Source organism: Dicentrarchus labrax, unplaced genomic scaffold (assembly GCF_905237075.1).
Source record: "Dicentrarchus labrax unplaced genomic scaffold, dlabrax2021, whole genome shotgun sequence".
Taxonomy (NCBI): domain Eukaryota; kingdom Metazoa; phylum Chordata; class Actinopteri; family Moronidae; genus Dicentrarchus; species Dicentrarchus labrax.
Window position 1 is genome coordinate 14706414 of NW_026136707.1, and position 23495 is coordinate 14729908.

Sequence of the window (23495 nt, forward strand, 5' to 3'; positions counted from 1 at the left end):
TTAATTGATAATTGCTTGCTACCATTTTTTCCAGAATATGAGAAACCAGTTGAAGAAGTAGATCCGCATGAAAAAGACAGTGGGTGTACCTTTCAGTTCTCTCCAAACTCATCTTGCTGCCGTGTTATGTCACAAGTGGACTGATTTCTACAGGCATCCCATCATGGCTTGTTTCTCTCTTTACAGCATTCCACGTTCTTGCTGCTGACGTCCCTTTCAGACTCAGCGCCCTGACACGCTCCTGTGTGGTGATTCCCTGCAGCTTCCAGTTCCAGGAGGATGTGCCTCTCACACGTGGCATCTGGTCCAAAAAAAACGGGGGGCATCGTCTTCCATAACGGCCAGAGCCGAGTGCTTGACCACTTCAAAGGCCGCACAAAAATATTAGGAGAGCTGAGTGAAGGAAACTGTACATTAGAGATTGATGACATCAAACCCTTTGACAATGGGCCCTTCTGTTTCCATGCAGAGAAAGGAAATGACAAATACAGATTCAACAATAGCTGTGTATTTATTGTTATGAAAGGTCTGGAATCAATTCGTATTCAGCTTCTTAAAATGTGCCAATCTACTTACTTGTATGCTTTCTAATCACCAACAGTACTCTGTTTTGTATTTCACATTTTCAGCTTCCCCAGAAAAACCAGTGATGACCTCAGTTCCAGCAGAAGTCGATGCTGGCTCAACGATTACTGTCTCGTGTTCTGTGATGCACACATGTCCATCACATCCTCCAGTGCTCTCATGGAGTGTCCCTAGCCTCACCAGTGAGGTCATACACACCTCAATGCAGCAGGGCATCTGGCAGACAACCTCCACCATCAGTTTCATGGTTGCAGGAGGAGACGGAGTCAAAAACCTAACTTGTACTGCCATCTCCTGGCGTGGCAAGCAACAAGCCAACACAGTAAAGCTGACTGTAAAGGGTTAGACCACATAATTCTTCTGTTCTGTATATGTCTTGTACAGATGCGTATTGCCACCACATCAGAAAACAATGTTTTTCACGTTAAAACAGCTATTTTCATGTTATTATGACATACAAACTTATCACATTATACAAGCAACTTTTCTTCTTATACAAGCAACTTTTCTTATTATAACAATATACTATTTATCCTGTTATAACATGTTATAACAGGATGATTTACATTGTTATAACAGCACATTATAACAATATATGATTACACAATATCACATAATAGGATGAAACATTTAATAAGTTCACATTACATTATAACACATTATAGCATGATAAGCTTGTGTGTCACAATAACATGAAAATATTGTGTTATAACGTGAATAATATCCTGTTATAACAAGAAACTTTTTTACTTTTCGCATTTGCTTTTGCTTTTCTGGCATGGCAATACCCTGACGTAGCCTTGCAATTATATCATATATTGAGTTGTGTGTTTTCCTGAATGTATTTGCATGAGCCTCAAATATTCCTACATCACCAGGATCACTAATGTACCAGTTAAGAAGCTCTCTACCAGTATCCATTCCAGTGTCAATTCTCCTGATTGCAATCATCCTAGCTGCAGTGTTTGGAGTGTTCATTTATAGGAAAAGGTAGTGTAAATACACATACATTCAAAAAGTGCCAATGTTTCAGATGGGTACTATTATAAATGCTATTAATGCTTTTAGTTGAATGTAGTAAAGTAAAATTTGTCATTTATCAATGAATGTTTTATTCAACCTACAGGAAGCGCACTGACGACTCGCCACCACCTCGACCAGAGAAAAGGTATGTAGGTAGGAATGCATAATGAGTAATGATGACATAACTGATGACTAGGTTTCAGTCTAGACTCTAAACTGAAACCTAGTCATCAGTCTGTCATCTAGTCATCAGACTCTAGAGTCTAGAAACGCTTCACGCTTCAAGGAAATGAACATTTATAAGAAATGGTTACTGTACACAGTTAGATGTGGTCGGTCAAGGCTCTGTTCTTTGATGTTGAATCTGAGGAGCATTGAGGATTATTAGAAATAATCCCCCTTTAACAAATGTAAATAAACACTAGACCTTAGTTACATCAACAATACCAAAAATTGTAGCATATCAGCAGAATAATAGTAAATAAAAGATAGCTTTAATGATTGTGAAGCAAGGAAAAAAACAATTGATGCTATCTTATTCATTAAGGCACACATGCTGTATTTACAATGTAAATCTCTGCAATTCAAACTTTCACAGGCGATCACTATGGGATAGATTATCCAGGTAAGCTTTACAAAAAACTGCCTTAAGACAAGTTTTTTTGATAAAGTCACTCATGAGCTGTAATCTGTGTCTTACTTAAAATAATTCCTCTTAATCCAAATGTCCAGGAGATACCCCGAAGGCAGGGAGAGACCCCCAAGGCCGGAAAAACGGTTCGTCAGCAGACTGCTTGTTTGTTCCAAACTGAAAAAATAAAGTCAGCTGTTTCTGACAAATAGTAACACTTTGCTTTCCATACAGGGGGTCCATTTGGAGTCGATTCTCCCGGTAAGAACACCCAACTGTTAAAATTCGCTTTTAATCCCCAGATGAAGTACCTTGTGTTTACATTTCTAACTTTTTCAGGGGAGCAAGGGACGACGGTGTCAAGTGGCAAAATGAGAGGAGACCCAGGTGGGTGTTCCTCGGTGCTGTTGGCTTTAGATTTTACCATTCAAGCTGTTACAGTTTCTTTCTAACACTTTAATACTTAATTGACGTAATTCTTATAAGAAGTCATTCTGGAGCAGATTTTCAAGGTACCAGTTTTAACCTTCTGTTACGTGATGAATTAATGTGAAGAAATACCCGACATAAACTATATGAAAATATGAACGCAAATAAAATATTTTTTGCACTTGCAGACGCCAAGATGACTCTGTGAACCTCAGTGTTGGCTATTCGTAAGTGTCTATCAGTGGCCCTCTTCTACTTCAAATGGCCCTAATTGTTTAGCACAATAACTGATATTGTGTGATTCCCTCTCTAACCTATAGACACAACAGCACCGCGGTCAAATGTGACACTCAATTCTCCAAACAACGCTTTCCATCCCCAAAGGAGTGAGTTTTACTCAGCTGTCCTTTTACTCTTGTAACTGACATATTGTTTCATTAAGTTGTACATTAATTATCCACTTTCTTTTATATATCTGTTTGATCTAGAAACCGGAGACCTCCTCGCTCTGCCAGGCCTGAGGTTAGTAGTGCTGTGGTGAGTGGAAATAAATATGATGTAAAAGAGTAGGTTCTCATCTCATGTTCTCCACTACCCATTAGGTTATAAGTGCTGAGTCTAACTAGATTCTTGAGGACATTTCGCCTCTCATCAAACGATTCTTAAGTTCTGAATTAAGGTGCCAGTATGATTCCATTGAAGTGCTTGTTGGATGGTTGAACAATGCCTGAACCCCCCCCTTACAGATTTCTCAGGTTGGAATAGGGCCAATCTAGCTAAATCTCTATCTTTTTATTTACTTTCCATAACCAAAAATCCAAAACCACACCCTTTGGATAAGAGTTAAAATGTCGTCAATAATCCTATCACTTAGCACTATTAGCTCCTGTGGGTAGTTTGAAATAATGAATATCCATATTGTATTGTAGCAGTGCTGTACATTTTACACTTTAACTTGTGTATAAAGATATGTTTATATATATATTTATATATAGATATGTTCTTAATGATATTATATGTTGTATGTAAATATGTTGTATGTAGATTTGAAGTTGTAACAAAAGTAATTTCCCCCTGGGATTATTAAAGTATTTCTGGTTCTGATTATGATTCTGATTATGCACTGCCTTCCAGTATACTGTGTCTTTTATTTTGTGAAACATAAAACATAAAGCTGCAGAGAACAATTGGAGATTGTAACTGATTCCAGTTTCCTTCAATTTGTTGCAGGATAGCCTGTATGGCAACATTTAAGTTCTTCAAGATATCTTGCAAAAATCTCGTGCTTCCAGGACCATGTTGCTGTTATCATTTTACATTAATATACATGCTTAACATTACATGCTTGTTTCTGTGTGGGAGAAGTGATGTCGGCCTTGTATTTAAAACAATTTACTCAATCATAAAATATATAAATATAAAATATATCAGCTGTCGCTTAACTGAATTTGTTCACCTGTTAAATAAACATAATAAATACTTAGTACAAACTCCACTGTGATTTGATTATTTTTTCTCTAAACACTTACTACTGTATTACAGTTCAAGCAAAAAGATCACAGACATCAGACTTCAAGGATTCATAAAATACATTTTTACACACATTATCACATTATGAAGGGTGGTTTTAAAGAAAATCTTTCACATTTGTTCCTACTTGTGAGTATAGTGAATGTATCGTGCAATAACCATAGTCTATACAATAGCTCCACTATTGAAAACAAAACATACATACATTGAAATACAGCGGGAAATAATTATGTGTGAGTGTGAACACAAGGAATATAGGAATGGAGAACTTCCCTACAACATTAAAATTAAAATCTCACCATCCATGCAGAATTATCCCATTTAAATCAACAACTCTTTTGTATTTAAGCTGCAATTAAAGAATCCATAGACAAAAGTAAAAATTTCCAATTATATTCATTGTTTTTAGTAGAAAAAAAAATTCTTGAAAGGTATTGAGGATTTCATAAACTGCCTGTTATATAACATTTGTCCACTCGATGGGGGTACACTGCTTATAGTTATTTCCCACAAAGCGTCCCCATCTTCAGATGACAGTTGTACATGATGAATACGAAGTTAGAAATGGGAACAGACTGAACAGTTGAGTTATGACAGACTTCATAAGCTAACAAGGTTAACATGGGACTGTCATATATTTTACAGCCATATTTTCTTGCCTGCACTAAATCTAAAAACATTTAGAAATAAAGCTTCCCTGAATCATCCTAGAGACACTACAGGTGAATAGGGTAAATATCTATCTAATAGATCTGACTATGAAACTTCCCTAGTTGAATACATACATTAAGAAAATTCATTTTTGTGTTACAAGTTTTCTGAAGTTTTCTGTTTACATATGCAAATGAGGAATTGTTGATGAATGCTAACTTTTGGTGGATTTTGGAGAATTTTACACACACAAATGGGCAAAGTGTAATAAAATAAAACACATAAATGTGTATTTTGGGCATTTACTTTCAAATAGCCTGAAAAAAGACAGGCACTGGTCAAAATTGGCCAATTTTACAACTGTATTTTTCTAATCACTTAGTTGTCAGTGTGATTTTTGTCATAATATAGACCCTCAACAAAAGATTCTCATGGCTTGATTCAATTAGTTTTGCTTTCAAATATTCCCTTTTTCAGGGCTTTTACATTTGGGGTGAGAGAAGTGATCATCATCCCATAAAAGTAACCCAAGTGGCAGAGAGTGCGTCTACGACTCAGTCTATGTAGGCTAGGTCATAAAGAGAGGCATCAGTATCAAATTAAGATTGTTTCACAACTAGTTACAAACTTATTTTTAGCAGGTTTAAAACTGGTAAAACTCCTCACAAGACTTCAACCATCTGGCTCTGGAATAAGTAATACAGACTGTGGGCTTAAATCAGACTTGGACCTCCGGCCAAGGACCGCCCAAAACAGCATATGTCAGTTGTCTGGTGTTGTGCTTCATCCTGGTTCACCTGATTATAACTGGCATTTAAAGGTTATATGTATGAGATTTTGAACATTAATATAGCAGAAAACAGCATAAACTTAAAGGTTTAAGTTAAGTTTGTATTTTAAATTTTTTAATGAGACTGAGAAAGGACAAAAAACTACACTAAGAAGAATTGTAAGAAATGTGTTTGCTTTTCGTCAGTAACTTCAAAATATTTCAGATAATTCCAATTAAAATTAGGTTTCAGGTTAATATTAGCACACAGATGAAAAATTGCGAAAAAATGTTTTTTACATTCTTCAGAAAAACAGATAGCAATTATTCTATGCAAGACCTTTGCTCTTATCTTTATAGGCAACATGCAAATAATAATAATACAAATAAAGAAATAAGCCAGTTACAAACTGTATAAGGCAGGAAATAAAGGGAAATTATAACTTTACTAAATTCTATTTTTACACGAAACTTGCAAAACGTTCTACTCTCTCACTCATCGGTTGAAAGGATAAGGAAAAGGGTGTGAGCACTATGAGGCTATGTGAAGATAAGAAAAACTAAGCTGCAATGCTGCCGTCTCCACCAGTTAAGAGAACATGACCAGAGAGATCAGTGGTGTCACCAGGAGCAGGAGGCCAGCACTTATGCTGCTGGCGCTGTTGCAGTAGTCACCCTTGCAGCAGCTAATGTCTCCTCCAATGACTCCTTTAAACAGTGCATTTTTCGTATTTGAGCAGATCTGCTTGGAGGCAGAGCCCTTTGTGATTATCGTTTCACCACCTACATTCACTGAGAGAACGAAAATAATGTTAGTGTGTGAGCTTAAAGTTTTAATACATCTGCTTGAATCACAGAAAAATCGCTCAGAGCTGTGGAAAGGTTGGAAAGAGAGAGATGTGTAGGCCTGATACCTGTTTTTGAGATGCAGTGGTCCTCATTCCCCAAGCAGTTCACAGTTGTGGTGCACACGTTTCCATTGCAGTGGAAGCACTTTTTTCCATTGGGTTCAGATTCACTGGGCTCTGTAACATAAAACACACATTGTTCATATTGATTGAGAAAGTCGAGTGGGGTGGAGAGGTGACGGTAATGCACTTTTACTGTCAAATTATAGTTTGAGGATTTTGAAATTCAAGGAAATTATGGGAACATAATTTGCCTATGAAACAAGATTAACTTGAACCTGGAGATTCTCACAAACACACACACACACACACACACACACACACATACAGGTACAGTGGCAGCTGGAGGTATTAAGATAAGATATTCCTTTATTTGTCCCACAGTGGGGAAATTCCAATGTTGCAGCAGCAAAGTGGATAGGGAAAAAACAGTATAAAAACAGTAAGAGTAGGGAAATAATAAAAACACTATGTACAAGAGAAAAAACAGTAAGAATCCACAAACAACAGATAACACAAATAGTACAAATAGTAGCAGCAGCAATTGCACATGGGCAATAGATTGCACAGTGAATATTGCACATTGTTATTGTCAACAATGGGGGGGGGGGCTACTGGGAGCAGTGCTGGTTGTTATACAGTCTGACAGCAGCAGGAAGGAAGGAAGGACCTGCCCTGATGGTAATTTCCCTCATCCTGGCTCGTCTTGGAATTTGAAACTTATTTCTCTAACAATATCTGTTCCAAACATATTGTCTCAAGTTCTGATACATGGACTTCATCATCAGTCCACAATACTTACATTAACCATGCAGACATGTCACAAGACATGATTATACAACTTATATACAGTATTGAATACAGTGTAATATACATATACAAAAACAGCTCTCAGTGCAAACAAAATCTAATCTAAATAGAAACAGACAATATAAGTGAGTTACCAGGAGCAGTTTCGGTGTTGCAGAGATTGGAGTTGCAACACTTGCTGGTAATCACATTTCTGGTAAGTCCAAAGTTGACTGAGCCCTCAGCACAGTCTTCATTCAAAACACAAGTTTTCATCTGGATATCAGAAAGTTTTGAACCACCTGCAACAAAAGAGTAGCCTTTGTAAAATGGGACAGTGCAAAACTGTTCACAATAGAAAAAACAATGCTCTTAAAAAAAAAAAACATACCTGCATATGAAGTGATTCTCAGCACACTACACTGATATCCCACTGAAGGGCATGTTTTGAATTCGCATGTTGCTGTGCTTCCTGGTAAACACTTATAACAAATCAGGCTGTAGGCTGATAAAACACAAAACAGTTAAACTCAGTTAAAAACAAAATCTACATTTCTTTTCTTTAAGGGGTGGACTAAAGTATTGTAACACCATAACTCTGAAGTAAATTAATCAAAACTACTATTATTATGAGAAATTATAAGCACAGATACAAATATGAGTTATACAGTATGAGGCTGGTTGTCATGTGCAGTACTGACATGCATGGGGTTTTTCTTGCTCTTGTTTCTTTGTTTCTTGTTTTTTCAACTACAACTAAATAGAATAGAGGCTATCTGTGCCCAAACTGCAATTGATGAACAAAGAGGAATAGCAGTAACGAACAGCAAAATAACATGCACGATGTGGACATACTCTCTTTTGACATGTAACCTAAATGACCCATGTCTGCAGCATTTGTAAAGGTAAATGTGGTAATTGATAATTACAATCCCTCTTTTATTAAAGAATAAACTGTAAAAAAACGGATAATAGAACAAAAACTTGCCTTCAGAGAGAAGCACAGTCCCAAAGATCAGAGTAAGGAGATGCATTTTGCAATGGCGGGATGCAAATGAGTTTAGTTTGATCTGTTGCGGCTATAAGTATCCCTCCTGAGAAGGAGTTGTCGGTTTTCATAAACTGCCTGTTATATAACATTTGTCCACTGGATGGGGGTAAACTGCTTTAAGTTTTTCCCACAAAGCGTCCCCAACTTCATATGACAGTTGTACATGATGAATACGAAGCTAGAAATGGGAACAGACTGAACAGTTGAATTATGACAGACTTCATAAGCTAACAAGGTTAACATGGGACTGTCATATATTTTACAGCCATATTTCTTGCCTGCACTAAATCTAAAAACATTTAGAAATAAAGTTTCCCTGAATCATCCTAGAGACACTACAGGTGAATAGGGTAAATATCTATCTAATAGATCTGACTATGAAACTTCCCTAGTTGAATACATACATTAAGAAAATTCATTTTTGTGTTACAAGTTTTCTGAAGTTTTATGTTTACATATGCAAGTGAGGAATTGTTGATGAACGCTAACTTTTGGTGGAATTTCGAGAATTTTACACACACAAATGGGCAAAGTGTAATAAAATAAAACACATAAATGTGTATTTTGGGCATTTACTTTCCACTAGCCTGAAAAAAGACAGGCACTGGTCAAAATTGGCCAATTTTACAACTGTATTTTTCTAATCACTTAGTTGACAGTGTGATTTTTGTCATAATATAGACCCTCAACAAAAGATTCTCATGGCTTGATTCAATTAGTTTTGCCCCTTGTTCATATCATAGTTTAGCAGTGCTCTGTATCTGTCTGTCTTTTTCTTGTTTGGTACAGTATACCTTCTCTAGTTAAGTGCCTTAAGTTGTTTCTGGGTTAAAATAAATAGCAGTATTTGTACTACTATTATGAAAGCTAAATATCAGAACTGTAAGTGTGACAGATAGAATAATGTGTAATACCAGTAAGTCAGAGCAAGTAATAGAGGAACACTTAATGGGCTCATCTTTAGTATTTTTTTAATTTTCATGTTATATCATAGTTTATGGTTATAATGGTTATTGTGCGTTGTAGCAGTTACAGCACAGTACCTTCGTGTTTTCTTATGTTTTATGTGCCAAACGTCTAACACCAGCTAGTAAGAGTGGTTGTAGTTACCAGTGGTCTCCAGCAGGGGAGCGCAAAACTGTTGATCTATGTTACGGTGCACCTGTCCATGTATCTTTCTTTCAAATACTCCCTTTTTCAGGGCTTTTACATTTGAGGTGAGAGAAGTGAGGCTGGTGTCCCAAAATGGAGGAAGAAACCCCACTTCAATCATCCCATAAAAGTAACCCAGGTGGCAGAGAGTGCGTCTACGACTCAGTCTATGTAGGCTAGGTCATAAAGAAAGGCATCAGTATTAAATTAAGATTGTTTCACAACTAGTTACAAACTTATTTTAGCAGGTTTAAAACTGGTAAAACTCCTCACAAGACTTCAACCATCTGGCTCTGGAATAAGTAATACAGACTGTGGGCTTAAATCAGACTTGGACCTCCGGCCAAGGACCGCCCAAAACAGCATATGTCAGTTGTCTGGTGTTGTGCTTCATCCTGGTTCACCTGATTATAACTGGCATTTAAAGGTTATATGTATGAGATTTTGAACATTAATATAGCAGAAAACAGCATAAACTTAAAGGTTTAAGTTAAGTTTGTATTTTAAATTTTTTAATGAGACTGAGAAAGGACAAAAAACTACACTAAGAAGAATTGTAAGAAATGTATTTATTTTGCTTTTCGTCAGTAACATCAAAATATTTCAGATAATTCCAATTAAAATTAGGTTTCAGGTTAATATTAGCACACAGATGAAAAATTGCGAAAAAATGTTTTTTACATTCTTCAGAAAAACAGATAGCAATTATTCTATGCAAGACCTTTGCTCTTATCTTTATAGGCAACATGCAAATAATAATAATAAAAATAAAGAAATAAGCCAGTTACAAACTGTATAAGGCAGGAAACAAAGGGAAATTATAACTTTACTAAATTCTATTTTTTACACGAAACTTGCAAAACGTTCTACTCTCTCACTCATCGGTTGAAAGGATAAGGAAAAGGGTGTGAGCACTATGAGGCTATGTGAAGATAAGAAAAACTAAGCTGCAATGCTGCCGTCTCCACCAGTTAAGAGAACATGACCAGAGAGATCAGTGGTGTCACCAGGAGCAGGAGGCCAGCACTTGTGCTGCTGGCGCTGTTGCAGTAGTCACCCTCGCAGCAGCTAATGTCTCCTCCAATGACTCCTTTAAACTGTGCATTTTTCGTATTTGAGCAGATCTGCTTGGAGGCACAGCCCTTTGTGATTATCGTTTCACCACCTACATTCACTGAGAGAACGAAAATAATGTTAGTGTGTGAGCTTAAAGTTTTAATACATCTGCTTGAATCACAGAAAAATCGCTCAGAGCTGTGGAAAGGTTGGAAAGAGAGAGATGTGTAGGCCTGATACCTGTTTTTGAGATGCAGTGGTCCTCATTCCCCAAGCAGTTTACAGTTGTGGTGCACACGTTTCCATTGCAGTGGAAGCACTTTTTTCCATTGGGTTCAGATTCACTGGGCTCTGTAACATAAAACACACATTGTTCATATTGATTGAGAAAGTCGAGTGGGGTGGAGAGGTGACGGTAATGCACTTTTACTGTCAAATTATGGTTTGAGGATTTTGAAATACAAGGAAATTATGGGAACATTATTTGCCTATAAAACATGATTAACTTGAACCTGGAGACGCTCTCTCACAAACACACACACACACACACACACACACACACACACACACACACACACGCATGCACACGCACATACAGGTACAGTGGCAGCTGGAAGTATTATGCCCTTGGGCTCCTCTATAGCAGATGGTAATTTCCCTCATCCTGGCTTGTCTTGGAATTTGAAACTTTTCTCTAACAATATCTGTTCCAAACATATTGTCTCAAGTTCTGATACATGGACTTCATCATCAGTCCACAATACTTACATTAACCATGCAGACATGTCACAAGACATGATTATGCAACTTATATACAGTATTGAATACAGTGTAATATACATATACAAAAACAGCTCTCAGTGCAAACAAAATCTAATCTAAATAGAAACAGACAATATAAGTGAGTTACCAGGAGCAGTTTCGGTGTTGCAGAGATTGGAGTTGCAACACTTGCTGGTAATCACATTTCTGGTAAGTCCAAAGTTGACTGAGCCCTCAGCACAGTCTTCATTCAAAACACAAGTTTTCATCTGGATATCAGAAAGTTTTGAACCACCTGCAACAAAAGAGTAGCCTTTGTAAAATGGGCCAGTGCAAAACTGTTCACAATAGAAAAAACAATGCTCTTAAAAAAAAAAACATACCTGCATATGAAGTGATTCTCAGCACACTACACTGATATCCCACTGAAGGGCATGTTTTGAATTCGCATGTTGCTGTGCTTCCTGGTAAACACTTATGACAAATCAGGCTGTAGGCTGATAAAACACAAAACAGTTAAACTCAGTTAAAAACAAAATCTACATTTCTTTTCTTCAAGGGGTGGACCAAAGTATTGTAACACCATAACTCTGAAGTAAATTAATCAAAACTACTATTATTATGAGAAATTATAAACACAGATACAAATATGAGTTATACAGTATGAGGCTGGTTGTCATGTGCAGTACTGACATGCATGGGGTTTTTTCTTGCTTCTTGTTTCTTTGTTTCTGTTTTTTCAACTACAACTAAATAGAATAGAGGCTATCTGTGCCCAAACTGCAATTGATGAACAAAGAGGAATAGCAGTAACGAACAGCAAAATAACATGCACGATGTGGACATACTCTCTTTTGACATGTAACCTAAATGACCCATGTCTGCAGCATTTGTAAAGATAAATGTGGTAATTGATAATTACAATCCCTCTTTTATTAAAGATTAAACTGTAAAAAAAACAGATAATAGGACAAAAACTTGCCTTCAGAGAGAAGCACAGCCCCAAAGATCAGAGTAAGGAGATGCATTTTGCAATGGCGGGATGCAAATGAGTTTAGTTTGATCTGTTGCGGCTATAAGTATCCCTCCTGAGAAGGAGTTGTCAGTTTTCTGCATCATCTTATCAGTCAATTGCAGCTTATTACATTTTTGGTGCAATTTCAATTTTCTTATCAAGTGGCTGCTCCATGGCAAACTGACCGTGTTTGCCCCTCACGGAGGAGAGGCTGTGGCAATGGTATGGTGAAACAACATGCAAGCCATTTATTTCAAATGAAAGAAGGCAATTTCAAACAAACTAATGAGGATTTTTATCAGCATGATTATTGTTATGAAGAGGTGGCTGCATTTTTATCCTTTGTTTTGTACAAAAAAATGAGTTTTAAATGCTAACTTTGGCGTATGTTGAGACTGTATTGGTTGATAAACTGTGGTGGTCTAAATATTAATTAGTGTTGCAACAAAAAAAAGTTGTGAGAATTACTTGTATTGACACCAATTTTCCTGACCTGTAAACAAAACAGTTTGAGTGAGGCTCCAATTCAGAAAAGTCATAAACATACAGTGGCACACACACACGCACATCATCAAGATGTTCCTGTATGATACAAGTTGGGCACTGAGCACTGCCTCTCTCTGCAGTAGAAATACAGATACCCTTTGCCTAATGTCCAATATTTATATTCTTGCAGTACTTTTACTTCCCTGCATTTTTTGTGCATCCCTGCAAAAAAAGAAACATTGTGTGTACTGTGCTATGCATTCAAAATAGATCAGTCACCTGTCACAGAATACACGTAACACATAACAAATTAAATTAGAGACAATTTTTTCAACTAAATAACCAAAGAATCTGAAGCCCATCTGCTTGTGACTTTTAGTTCCTGTAAATAGTCTGTCCAATCCACAGTATTGGAATACTAAGTAATATTCATATTGCAACAATGCTGTTTTCACAGCAGCCTGCTCCTTTAACAGTCCCCCAGGGCTGCTCCTTGGAAATGTCTATGATTGACCGTAAAAAAAGATGAAGTACAACACTTACTGACTTATGTCACTGATAAAGCAATTTATATCAGAATCACTTTTATTGGCCAGGTATGTGTGCACATACAAGGAATTTGACTCTGGTTTTACGTTTTTACACTGATTAACAGCATAAATAAACAGAACAAGTTCAACAACAAAAGACAAAGACTTATATACAGTAGAATACAGTGCAATGGTGCAGAGTGCAAAGGATGCTGAACTAAATATTTTACATGCAGGTATCTTTATGTACCTGGGGTAGGTGGATATGACAGTATAAACAGTATGCAAAGAAACAGAATTTTGGAAAATAGGCTAAGTAATGAATGTTTCATTAAGACTCAGAGTGATGGCCAGTGGGTGGAAACTGTTCCTGTGTCTATTATTTAGGCTACATATACAGTGGGTACGGAAAGTATTCAGACCCCTTTAAATTTTTCACTCTTTGTTTCATTGCAGCCATTTGCTAAAATCAAAAAAGTTCATTTTATTTCTCATGAATGTACACTCAGCACCCCATCTTGACAGAAAAAAAACAGAAATGTAGAAATTTTTGCAAATTTATTAAAAAAGAAAAAACTGAAATATCACATGGTCATAAGTATTCAGACCCTTTGCTCAGTATTGAGTAGAAGCACCCTTTTGAGCTACTACAGCCATGAGTCTTCTTGGGAATGATTCAGAAATTCTTTTGTAACCTTGGCCAGATCTGTGCCTTGCCACAATTCTGTCTCCTAGCTCCTTGGGCTCATGATTCTCATTTGCTCTGACATGCACTGTGAGCTGTAAGGTCTTATATAGACAGGTGTGTGCCTTTCCTAATCAAGTCCAATCAGTTTAATTAAACACAGCTAGACTCCAATGAAGGAGCAGGACCATCTCAAGGAGGATCAGAAGAAATGGACAGCATGTGAGTTAAATATGAGTGTCACAGCAAAGGGTCTGAATACTTATGACCATGTGATATTTCAGTTTTTCTTTTTTAATACATTTGCAAAAATTTCTACATTTCTGTTTTTTTCTGTCAAGATGGGGTGCTGAGTGTACATTAATGAGAAATAAAATGAACTTTTTGATTTTAGCAAATGGCTGCAATGAAACAAAGAGTGAAAATTTTAAAGGGGTCTGAATACTTTCCGTACCCACTGTATTTACATGATTAATACATTTGTTAATATTAAAAACACATTTTAAGTCATCATCCCCACTGTTATTGTGAAACTGTCAGATGTGCAGAACACACGTGCAGCGGAAGCAAACTGACTAGTTAAGTCAAAACTAAAACTCAAACAGTGATGGTTGGGCCATCGCAGTCTGCACGTGACGTGTCAGTGTGCACTGCGGCTGAGTCATGCGCAAGCATCATGTGTAGACAACACCATGAAAATTTCTCGTAAATCAGATGATGATTGCCACAAAAGGCTTACCTCCTGTTTCCAGTATATGGCACAATGACTATGACTGAATATGGGCAGGTAGATGTGTTCAGGGCAGAACTCTTATCAGACATGTTAACTTTGGTGCAGATTGGAGAAAGTACACCAAAGTTAGAACAAATTCCTGTTTCTTTGTGAAACATCGCTTTTCAATCACAGGCCACGGACACACCCTTTGACAAAAACTCAAGATTTCTTAATTCCAAATGTAATCACCAATTTTGAAGTTGATCCGATTAATTCCCTAGAAGAAGCTACCAAAAATGGGAAAAAGTTCAATTAAATTAAATTAAATTCAAAATGTCCGACTTCCTTTTGGGTCTGGGGTATGGGTCCAAGAAGCTGTTTTGTACGTCTAGACTCGATACCTTTGCCTTTCCAATGTCTGTGAAACGGGACACCGGGGCTGCTATGTTGAACTTTTCTAGGGGGCGCTAGATGTAACATGCCCATATCAGATGTAACATTTTACCATTTGGGATGTGTGTGCTGAGTTTCATGAGTTAGCCCACCAAAAATGCAATAAACTGTAAAAACCGATAATGTCTACATTCGGTGTGTCGCCCTGGCAACAGCGTTCAGTGAAAACTAATGAGATTCATAACATTCATTAAAACGTCTTAAGGGTGTTTCATGGGGTGTGTGCAATTGGAGATGATTGGTTGGAGAGAATAATCCTTCCTTCAGTTTCAAGGTCACTGCTCAGACCCTAAATATGCATTGAGGACTGACTAGCTAAGTCAAAACTATAACTCAGGAGCTCATTAAAGAAAAGAAATTTCACACATTTCATTTGTCCTGTGCCTTTGACCCATCCTATATATGGGGTGCCGTTTGTAAAGCAGCTCACGCTGAAAATAACAGCAACATTTTGTCACATTTAGTTTCAAACAATGTTTAAAAAACTGGTATGAATTTTTGAGGGTCACTTTTTTGCACATTTACAACAATATTTGTCAACTTAGAGATATTTTAAATAGTTAAATCCAAATATTAAATGTTACACCTAAATGCTAAATCTTAATGTTGAATATAAATCTAAATCTAAATGTTAAATCTAAATGTTAAATGTTAAATCTAAATGTTAAATGTTAAATCTAAATGTTTCGGTGAAACTAAATATTTAAGTAATATGTAAATTCAAAATGCCGGTAACCGGAAGTACCAAAATAAAAGCTTGATGAGGTCAGTGTGTGTTTATAGTGTCAAATAATGAATAAAAACCATCTCATCCGGGTAAATGGACTCTTGGACATGGATTGGACTAAAAGTGTGTGTCAAAATAAGTAATTTCATTGGTTACATTTTCGTGTCGTGACCTATCAACACATGGTTCATTTTAATATTCAAATGAGCCATGTTTTGATTGCCACGTGATCACCGCAGTTGCTACCACCAGGCTGTCAATCAAGCTCTCAGCGACAGAGAACGTAACGTGAGTAACGTGAGCTAACGTCGGTTGTTGGACTGAAATTCTGAAAATGCTTGTGGTATATTAAGTAGCGATGATGTGAAGATGTATTGAAGAGAAGTCCACTGACACCATCTTGATTGTATATAAAGGTTTATTACAAAAAGGTACAGCATCATTTCAAGCCCCGGGAGCTTGGAGAGCATCCTGCCAAATGAACAACTCTGTCTATATGCGTCGAACATAGGCTTTATATAATGGAATGAAGAAAGGAGGGGGACTGTCCGTGCTCATAAACAACAGGTGGTGTAACGCCGGGCACGTCTGTGTGAAAGAGCGTCTGCAGCCCGGACATCGAGCTCGTCGTCGTCGGATTTCGTCCGTGTTATTTGCCCTGGGAACTTTCCAGTGTTGTCGCCATCACTGTCTATATTCCTCACAGTGGTCTTCATCATCACCATCACTGTTTACATTTATGATGTCCTATTTATTCTCCTGTACAGCACTTTGGTCAACTTTGGTTGTTTTTAAAGTGCTTAACAAATAAAGTTGGATTGGATTGGATTTATATAGGTCTATTGTTTATTCAAGAAAATAGTAAAGAAACATCTGGTTCTAGTACAGATATGTGAGGTAAAACAGGGAGATGGGGGATTTATTAAGATAAAGGTCAGAGGCCATTGAGAGGCCCCTAGCCTAAACATTTCATAGTAAGAATTACGACGTTGAACCTCATGTCTTACTAACACTGCATATGTTGACAAAAATATCACTTGAACTTATAACAAACTGTAACTTAAACATATAGGCCTTCGGATACCACATGCTCATACTCATATGTAGATAGGCAAAGCCCTTTATCCCCAGATAAAAACATTAAGAACAGTTTCTGTATCATGTTTATTAGACCTATGTAATCTGAATTGGAAGGGCACGTTGTCATGAGCTGTATCTTGTATATTTATTATTAGCTATGTGGTATGTGTATGCACCTTTATGTAATCTGGTGGAAAAATATATTGAAATTTAAAAACGGATCGTACCAAACAAATATCTGCTTGCGTGTCCCCGTGTATGCAAAGTGTCCAGTTGTTTACTGCGGTCAAGCCAGCCGTAACTTCGATCTCCGTGGTCAAATCAGCCGCACGTAAATTTCAACTGTGCGATTATTCTCAGCATTACGGTAAAGGCGAAGAAACAGCGTATTCACTTCCGGTTTTCAAAATAAAGGTATTAGGAACATTAAGCTATAATTCGAACCTACATTTAAAATAAAATATGTTGCATTAAAGTTTTCCATGCGCCCATGATGAATAAAAAACACCTCGTATCGAGTATCTTTACTGCGCCAGTGTGGAGAAATGTCAAAATAAAAATCCCATATTTATGCCTCCAGAGATTACATATTTGACCATATTTGAGGTACTGTAAAAACATATTGCTCAATAATTCCTAACTATGTATGATATATTTGACTTCTACACGTCTAAGACTACACACACACTCAATATCAAGCACTTTTACCGCAGCAATTTGGAGAAATTCAACAATAAAAGTCCTTATTTTTACCTCCAAGTGGCACATTTGACCATATTTGAGCTACTGTAAAAACATATTGCTCAATATTTCCTGGATATAGATGGTATATTTGACTTCTACACATCTAAGACTACACACATACTCAATATCATGCATTTTTACTGTACCAATGTGTGTAGTCTTAGATGTGTATAAGTCAAATATACCATGCTTAGTCAGGAAATATTGAAGAATATTATTTTACAGTAACTCAAACATGGTGAAATATGCAATGTGGAGGTACAAATATGGACATTTGTTCTTAAAATTCTCCAAATTGCTGCAGTAAAAATGCATGATATTGAGTATGTGTGTAGTCTTAGATGTGTAGAAGTCAAACATACCATCGTTAGTCATGAAATATTGAGCAATATTATTTTACAGTAGCTCAAATATAGTGAAATATGCAAGGTGGAGGTAAAAATATGGACTTTTGTTCTTAAATTTCTCCAAATTGCTGAAGTAAAAGTGCTTGATATTGAGTATGTGTGTAGTCTTAGATGTGTAGAAGTCAAATATACCATCGTTAGTCAGGAAATATTGAGCAATATTATTTTACAGTAGCTCAAATATGGTCAAATGTGCCACTTGGAGGTACAAATATGGACTTTTGTTCTTAAATTTCTCCACATTGCTGCAGTAAAAATGCTTGATATTGAGTATGTGTGTAGTCTTACATGTGTAGAAGTCAGATATATCATGCTTAGCCAGGAAATATTGAGCAATATTATTTTACAGTAGCTCATATGGTGAAATATGCCACTTGGAGGTACACTTATGGAATTTTGTTCTTAAATTTCTCCAAATTGCTGCTGTAAAAGTGCTTGATATTGAGTGTGTGTGTAGTCTTACACGTGTAGAAGTCAAATATATCATACATAGTTAGGAATTATTGAGCAATATGTTTTTACAGTACCTCAAATATGGTCAAATATGCAATCTCTGGAGGCATAAATATGGGATTTTTATTTTGACATTTCTCCACACTGGCGCAGTAAAGATACTGGATATGAGGTGTTTTTTATTCATCATGGGCGCATGGAAAACTTTAATGCAACATATTTTATTTTAAATGTAGGTTCGAATTATAGCTTAATGTTCCTAATACCTTTATTTTGAAAACCGGAAGTGAATACGCTGTTTCTTCGCATTTACCGTAATGCTGAGAATAATCGCACAGTCGAAATTTACGTGCGGCTGATTTGACCACGGAGATCGAAGTTACGGCTGGCTTGACCGCAGTTCCTGTTTGATGTGACGGAAATGGCCACCCTAGTCAAAGTGAGCACCCTCGGGCTGGCTATAGTGGCTATACAGGTCACAAATCCCGCACCCTTCATAAAAGTGACACTAAAAACTCAAAGTACTCTTCAAATACAGTTTCTCCAAACGTGTTTATTATTTTAGGTAGTTATTATCACGAAAATCCATGTCCAAGAGTCCATTTCCCCGGATGAGATGGTTTTTATTCGTTATTTGACACTATAAACACACACTGGCTGCGTTTCATTAGTCGTTCAACTTGCCCTCGGGGGAATCCCCGCCGCCATCATAAGTGTTGTTCCAATTGTCTGTAAACTGAAGTTCACTTGGTGAGATGGACCCTCGGAGGGCTGAGGGAGCGAGTGAACAACGATGGTCATTCCGAGGTGGATATCACCCACAATGCATTGCAGTTTACGTCATTGCCGCTATAACGCCGACGGCTACCAATGAGTAGACTCCAAGGGCAAGTGCGTTTCATTTAAATCCCCCGCTCCTCCCCCGCACACTTTCCCTCCACGCCCCAAGTGGCCTCCGTGCGACGTATGCTGTTACGTCATACCAAGGGCTGAGGGTAAGTGAACGAGGGGAAGTGGAACTACTAATGAAACGCAGCCACTGACCTCCTCGAGCTTTTATTTTGGTACTTCCGGTCACTGGCATTTTGAATTTGCATATTAGTTAAATATTTACTTTCACCCGAAACATTAGGATTTAATATTTAGATTTAGATTTAGATTTAACATTTAGATTTAGATTTAGATTTAGATTTAACATTTAACATTTAGGTTTAACATTTAATATTTTGATTTATCTATTTAAAATATCTCTAAATTGACAAATATTGTTGTAAATGTGCAAAAAAGTGACCCTCAAAAATTCATACCAGTTTTTTAAACATTGTTTGAAGCTGAATGTGACAAAATGTTGCTGTTATTTTCAGCGTGAGCTGCTTTACAAACGGCACCCCATAATACTTATACACTAAGAGCAGGCAGCCGTGGGTGATCAGGGAGCTAAATATGAATTGATGTGGTGCTCCAATCAGAAATGTCTATGTTCACAATCACTAAGTTGCCCTCAAACTATCAACAAAGCGGGATATATGCAAGTAGTAGAGGCAAACTATTGTGAAAAAGACATTCACTTGTCTCTGTCAGTCTTAATAACCGCCTTTCAGTGATAACAGTATTCAATAAGTATCCTAGAAAACAACTGTGAAAACAACATTTGTGTGCTGCTGCTATAGCTAGTTATGGTAGCCTCCATCTTAGCTTGCATGTTATTTTCCTAGGTAATAGATGTAACTTCATCATGGATGGAATTAAAAGGAAAATCTGTCAATTGATGACACACTTATTAATAGTGACGCCAGAGATGGGGAATCAAGTCGCATTTAAGTTGCACACACAGTGACTTGAGACTTATCATCAAGACTCGACTTGGACTCAGGAACAATCTTAATTTTATTTATTTGGCACATTAACATTCAAGATTTCCCTTATGGAGTAAAAACATTCAAAAATACATTTCTTCTGAATGATGAAATTAATTGGCATTGAGTATCCTCAGTGGTTTTATGAGATAAATGTCAGAAGTAAATTTAAACGACACCAAGAAAGTTTAAAAACACCCAAAGAAAACACAGAAATGAACTCAGAATTTTAAGAAATTTATTAATTTTTCTTTTAATCATTAACATCAAAGTATTTCTGATCATTCCAATTTTTAAAAATAGCAACACGCAAAAAAAGCAAATAGGCCAGTTAGAAATTGTATGAGGCAACACACAAAAGGGAAATTGCTAAATTATATTTTTATACTTAACTTGAAAACATTCTACTTTCTCACTCATCGGTTGAAAGGATAAGGAAAGGGGTGTAAGCACTATGAGGCTATGTGAAGATAAGAAGAAAAACTAAGCTGCAATGCTGCCGTCTCCACCAGTTAAGAGAACATGACCAGAGAGATCAGTGGTGTCACCAGGAGCAGGAGGCCAGCACTTGTGCTGCTGGCGCTGTTGCAGTAGTCACCCTGGCAGCAGCTAAAGTCTCCTCCAACGGTGTCTTTTAACTCTGCAGTTGCTGTATTTGAGCACACCATCTTGGAGGCACAGCCCTTCACGGTGCTCTTTGTATTTCCCACTTTCACTGAGAGAATAAAATTATTAGAGTGTAACGCTTTAATACATCTACTTGAATCACTAAAAATACATTTGATCTGAGGAAATATGTGGAACAGAGTAAGGCTTGCTACCTGTAGTTGAGATGCAGTGGTCCTCGTTCCCCTCGCAGTTCAGAGTTGCGGTGCACGTTTGTCCGTCGCATTGGAAGCACTTCCTACCATTGGGACTGGACCGGCTGGGCTCTGTAAGAACACACATTGTTCATTTCGATTGAGGAAGTAGAGCGGGGTGGAGAGGTGACTGCACTCTTCTTCCTCAGGGCCTTTTTCAGAGCTTTTTTGTCAGGCAGACTTATTGCAGACAAGTTGAAATAACAGCTTTAATTGTTTTGCTCTCTCTCGCTCTCTCACTCACTCACACTCACACTCACACCCACACACACACACACACACACACACACACACACACACACACACACACAAATTGTTTCGTGTAGCTCAACTGTGGCAGTTGGAGGTTGGCGATTAATCGCATGATTTTCTGAAGTTAATCCCGATTAATTGCAGTTAGGCAAAATTCAATAATGAATTCAAAAGTAGTGTATTGCGAACTTTTATTTTAAAAGTACTGCAATATGAACAAAAGTGCAATAACATTTGCTTTACACAACTTTAAACAAATAAGTTGCTTTTTAACAGCAGTATTCCCTTTACACAGTAGCAGTTAAAATAATTCTTCCACTATCTGTGCTAAGTGTGCTGCAGAATGTCTCTGTCTTCATTACAGTCAGAGCATGTGAATGCAGCTCCCACTGTCCATCAATATAAAGCACTGTAACTCTGGAGTAACTATGGTTACCCAGCGATGCCCAGTAGTCTCCAGTGAGAGCAACAGTTGGTGCACGTTGTAACGCCGTCGCTTTTGTAGTCCTCTCCTTTTCATAAAACTCGTGCATTCTTGGTGCGTCTTAGGGAGGCTCATAGTGCCGTCATTCGTTGCGATCCTATCTTCCTCAATACTAATCGGCCTGCAGTTTGAAGCTATCCACTTTGCTATGGCATTTGTTTATCTATACTTCTCCCACACGCTGCGTCCAACGTAGTCTGCCGAAGCCTCCCTCCCCTCCTGTGACCCATGGTTTGTCTGGATGTGTATTCAGAGCCAGTGAGCAACGGATTCTCAAAATAATAAGAATAGTAAAAAAACTGCGTTGATGCGTTGATTAATTAATTAATTAACGCGTTAACTTACCCTAATATATATGTATTTAAAAAATTAGATTTTATATTTTAGTCAATAAAGTCAAACTTGTTTTATTATATTATTCTGACATCTGAAATAAGCCAGTCATGGGGAGAGAGCAATTTTCAAATTCAAAACTGCTTTTGCAACTAACTGATGATTTTCAACAACATTGGCTCTCAGTACAAAGACACATCTTAAGGAAATAGACAATATAAGTAAGTTACCAGGAGCAGGTTGGGTGTTGCAGAGATTGGAGTTGCAACACTTGCTGGTGATTACGGTTTTGGAAACTCCGAAGTTCATTGAGCCCTCACCACACTCTTCAGCCGCAGCACAACTTTTCATGTGGGCATCAACAAGTTTTGAACCACCTGCAACAAAACAGTAACCTTTGTGAACTTGGCCAGTGCAAAACTGTTAACAATAAAAAACAATGCACCTCAAAATACCGCACCTGCATATGAAGTTTTTCTTATCGCTGCACACTGTGCAGGACATTCTTTTTGTGTGTCTGTGCAGGTTCCTCGGCTTCCCATTGGACACTCGTAACATGTTAGAGTGTAGGCTGATAAAACACAAAACTCAGATCAGTATAAAAAAAGAAACTTTTCTTTTTAACAAGGAATTTGTTTTCAACTACAACAGAATAGAAAAGATGCCATCTGTGCACAAACTACAATTGAAGAATAACAGGTATAGCAGTGACAAGTAAAAGTAACTAACAGCAATATAACATAATTATAGGATGTGGACATACTGTTATGTGACATGTCATGTAATCTGCCCATGTCTGGAGCATTTGTAAAGGCAAATGTGTTAATTGTAAATTAGAAAGATTAAACAGTTAAAACAACAGATAACAGAGCAAAAACTTGCCTTTATGGAGAAGCACAGTCCCAAAGAAGAGAGTCAGGAGATGCATTTTGAGATTAGCTGGATACAACTGAGTTTGGTTTGATCTGTTACGACAATAAATAGTCCACCAGAAAAGGAGGGGTCTCTTCATACTGAAACTTACTGGAACTTACTTACAGATCTGGGCCAATGAGCTGATCGAGAGCAAATCCAATGAA

The 23495-nt window shown here is 37.3% G+C and overlaps 5 protein-coding genes across 19 annotated transcripts in view; 2 read left to right on the forward strand and 3 right to left on the reverse strand.

Annotated features, from left to right (window-relative positions):
- LOC127366552 (myelin-associated glycoprotein) overlaps nt 1–23495 on the forward strand; it is a 40543-nt gene that overhangs the window by 10894 nt on the left and 6154 nt on the right. The gene's annotated exons all lie outside the window — the stretch shown is intronic.
- LOC127366562 (myelin-associated glycoprotein) lies at nt 35–4163 on the forward strand. Of its 2 annotated transcripts, none has more exons than XM_051405619.1 (13): nt 35–79; nt 187–526; nt 630–926; nt 1464–1575; nt 1712–1753; nt 2207–2233; nt 2341–2385; nt 2474–2500; nt 2579–2626; nt 2857–2895; nt 2989–3054; nt 3157–3205; nt 3899–4163. In XM_051405619.1, the coding sequence occupies exons 2-13, from the start codon at nt 280–282 to the stop codon at nt 3920–3922; spliced, it is 1023 nt and encodes a 340-aa protein (XP_051261579.1). In that variant the 5' UTR covers nt 35–79; nt 187–279; the 3' UTR covers nt 3923–4163. The 2 variants fall into 2 exon arrangements, with proteins under 2 accessions (XP_051261579.1, XP_051261580.1); XM_051405620.1 differs by having other exon boundaries at nt 3157–3190.
- On the reverse strand, nt 4240–8364 carry LOC127366589 (urokinase plasminogen activator surface receptor-like). Its single transcript, XM_051405664.1, has 5 exons — nt 8304–8364; nt 7707–7820; nt 7471–7617; nt 6533–6643; nt 4240–6410 (listed from the first exon to the last, which is right to left on the reverse strand). The coding sequence occupies exons 1-5, from the start codon at nt 8347–8349 to the stop codon at nt 6208–6210; spliced, it is 621 nt and encodes a 206-aa protein (XP_051261624.1). The 5' UTR covers nt 8350–8364; the 3' UTR covers nt 4240–6207.
- On the reverse strand, nt 10073–12470 carry LOC127366580 (urokinase plasminogen activator surface receptor-like). Its single transcript, XM_051405648.1, has 5 exons — nt 12319–12470; nt 11720–11833; nt 11485–11631; nt 10815–10925; nt 10073–10692 (listed from the first exon to the last, which is right to left on the reverse strand). The coding sequence occupies exons 1-5, from the start codon at nt 12362–12364 to the stop codon at nt 10490–10492; spliced, it is 621 nt and encodes a 206-aa protein (XP_051261608.1). The 5' UTR covers nt 12365–12470; the 3' UTR covers nt 10073–10489.
- On the reverse strand, nt 20709–23445 carry LOC127366577 (urokinase plasminogen activator surface receptor-like). The gene is made up of 5 exons (XM_051405643.1): nt 23299–23445; nt 22877–22987; nt 22647–22793; nt 21309–21419; nt 20709–21202 (listed from the first exon to the last, which is right to left on the reverse strand). Exons 1-5 carry the CDS (start codon nt 23426–23428, stop codon nt 21000–21002), a joined length of 702 nt encoding a protein of 233 aa, XP_051261603.1. The 5' UTR covers nt 23429–23445; the 3' UTR covers nt 20709–20999.

Excerpts from the sequence above, each read along its gene's own strand:
- LOC127366562 (XM_051405619.1), top strand. The coding sequence starts at position 280 with ATGTGCCTCTCACACGTGGCATCTGGTCCAAAAAAAACGGGGGGCATC. Across the intron at positions 2,234-2,340 it reads CTATGGGATAGATTATCCAG|GAGATACCCCGAAGGCAGGG; the intron begins GTAAGCTTTACA and ends CCAAATGTCCAG. Across the intron at positions 2,896-2,988 it reads AACCTCAGTGTTGGCTATTC|ACACAACAGCACCGCGGTCA; the intron begins GTAAGTGTCTAT and ends TCTAACCTATAG.
- LOC127366589 (XM_051405664.1), bottom strand. The coding sequence starts at position 8,349 with ATGCATCTCCTTACTCTGATCTTTGGGACTGTGCTTCTCTCTGAAG. Across the intron at positions 7,618-7,706 it reads GAGAATCACTTCATATGCAG|GTGGTTCAAAACTTTCTGAT; the intron begins GTATGTTTTTTT and ends CTTTTGTTGCAG. Across the intron at positions 6,411-6,532 it reads CCACTGCATCTCAAAAACAG|TGAATGTAGGTGGTGAAACG; the intron begins GTATCAGGCCTA and ends TCGTTCTCTCAG.
- LOC127366580 (XM_051405648.1), bottom strand. The coding sequence starts at position 12,364 with ATGCATCTCCTTACTCTGATCTTTGGGGCTGTGCTTCTCTCTGAAG. Across the intron at positions 10,926-11,484 it reads CAACACCGAAACTGCTCCTG|AGCCCAGTGAATCTGAACCC; the intron begins GTAACTCACTTA and ends TTTATGTTACAG. Across the intron at positions 10,693-10,814 it reads CCACTGCATCTCAAAAACAG|TGAATGTAGGTGGTGAAACG; the intron begins GTATCAGGCCTA and ends TCGTTCTCTCAG.
- LOC127366577 (XM_051405643.1), bottom strand. The coding sequence starts at position 23,428 with ATGAAGAGACCCCTCCTTTTCTGGTGGACTATTTATTGTCGTAACAGA. Across the intron at positions 21,420-22,646 it reads CAACACCCAACCTGCTCCTG|AGCCCAGCCGGTCCAGTCCC; the intron begins GTAACTTACTTA and ends GTGTTCTTACAG. Across the intron at positions 21,203-21,308 it reads CCACTGCATCTCAACTACAG|TGAAAGTGGGAAATACAAAG; the intron begins GTAGCAAGCCTT and ends TTATTCTCTCAG.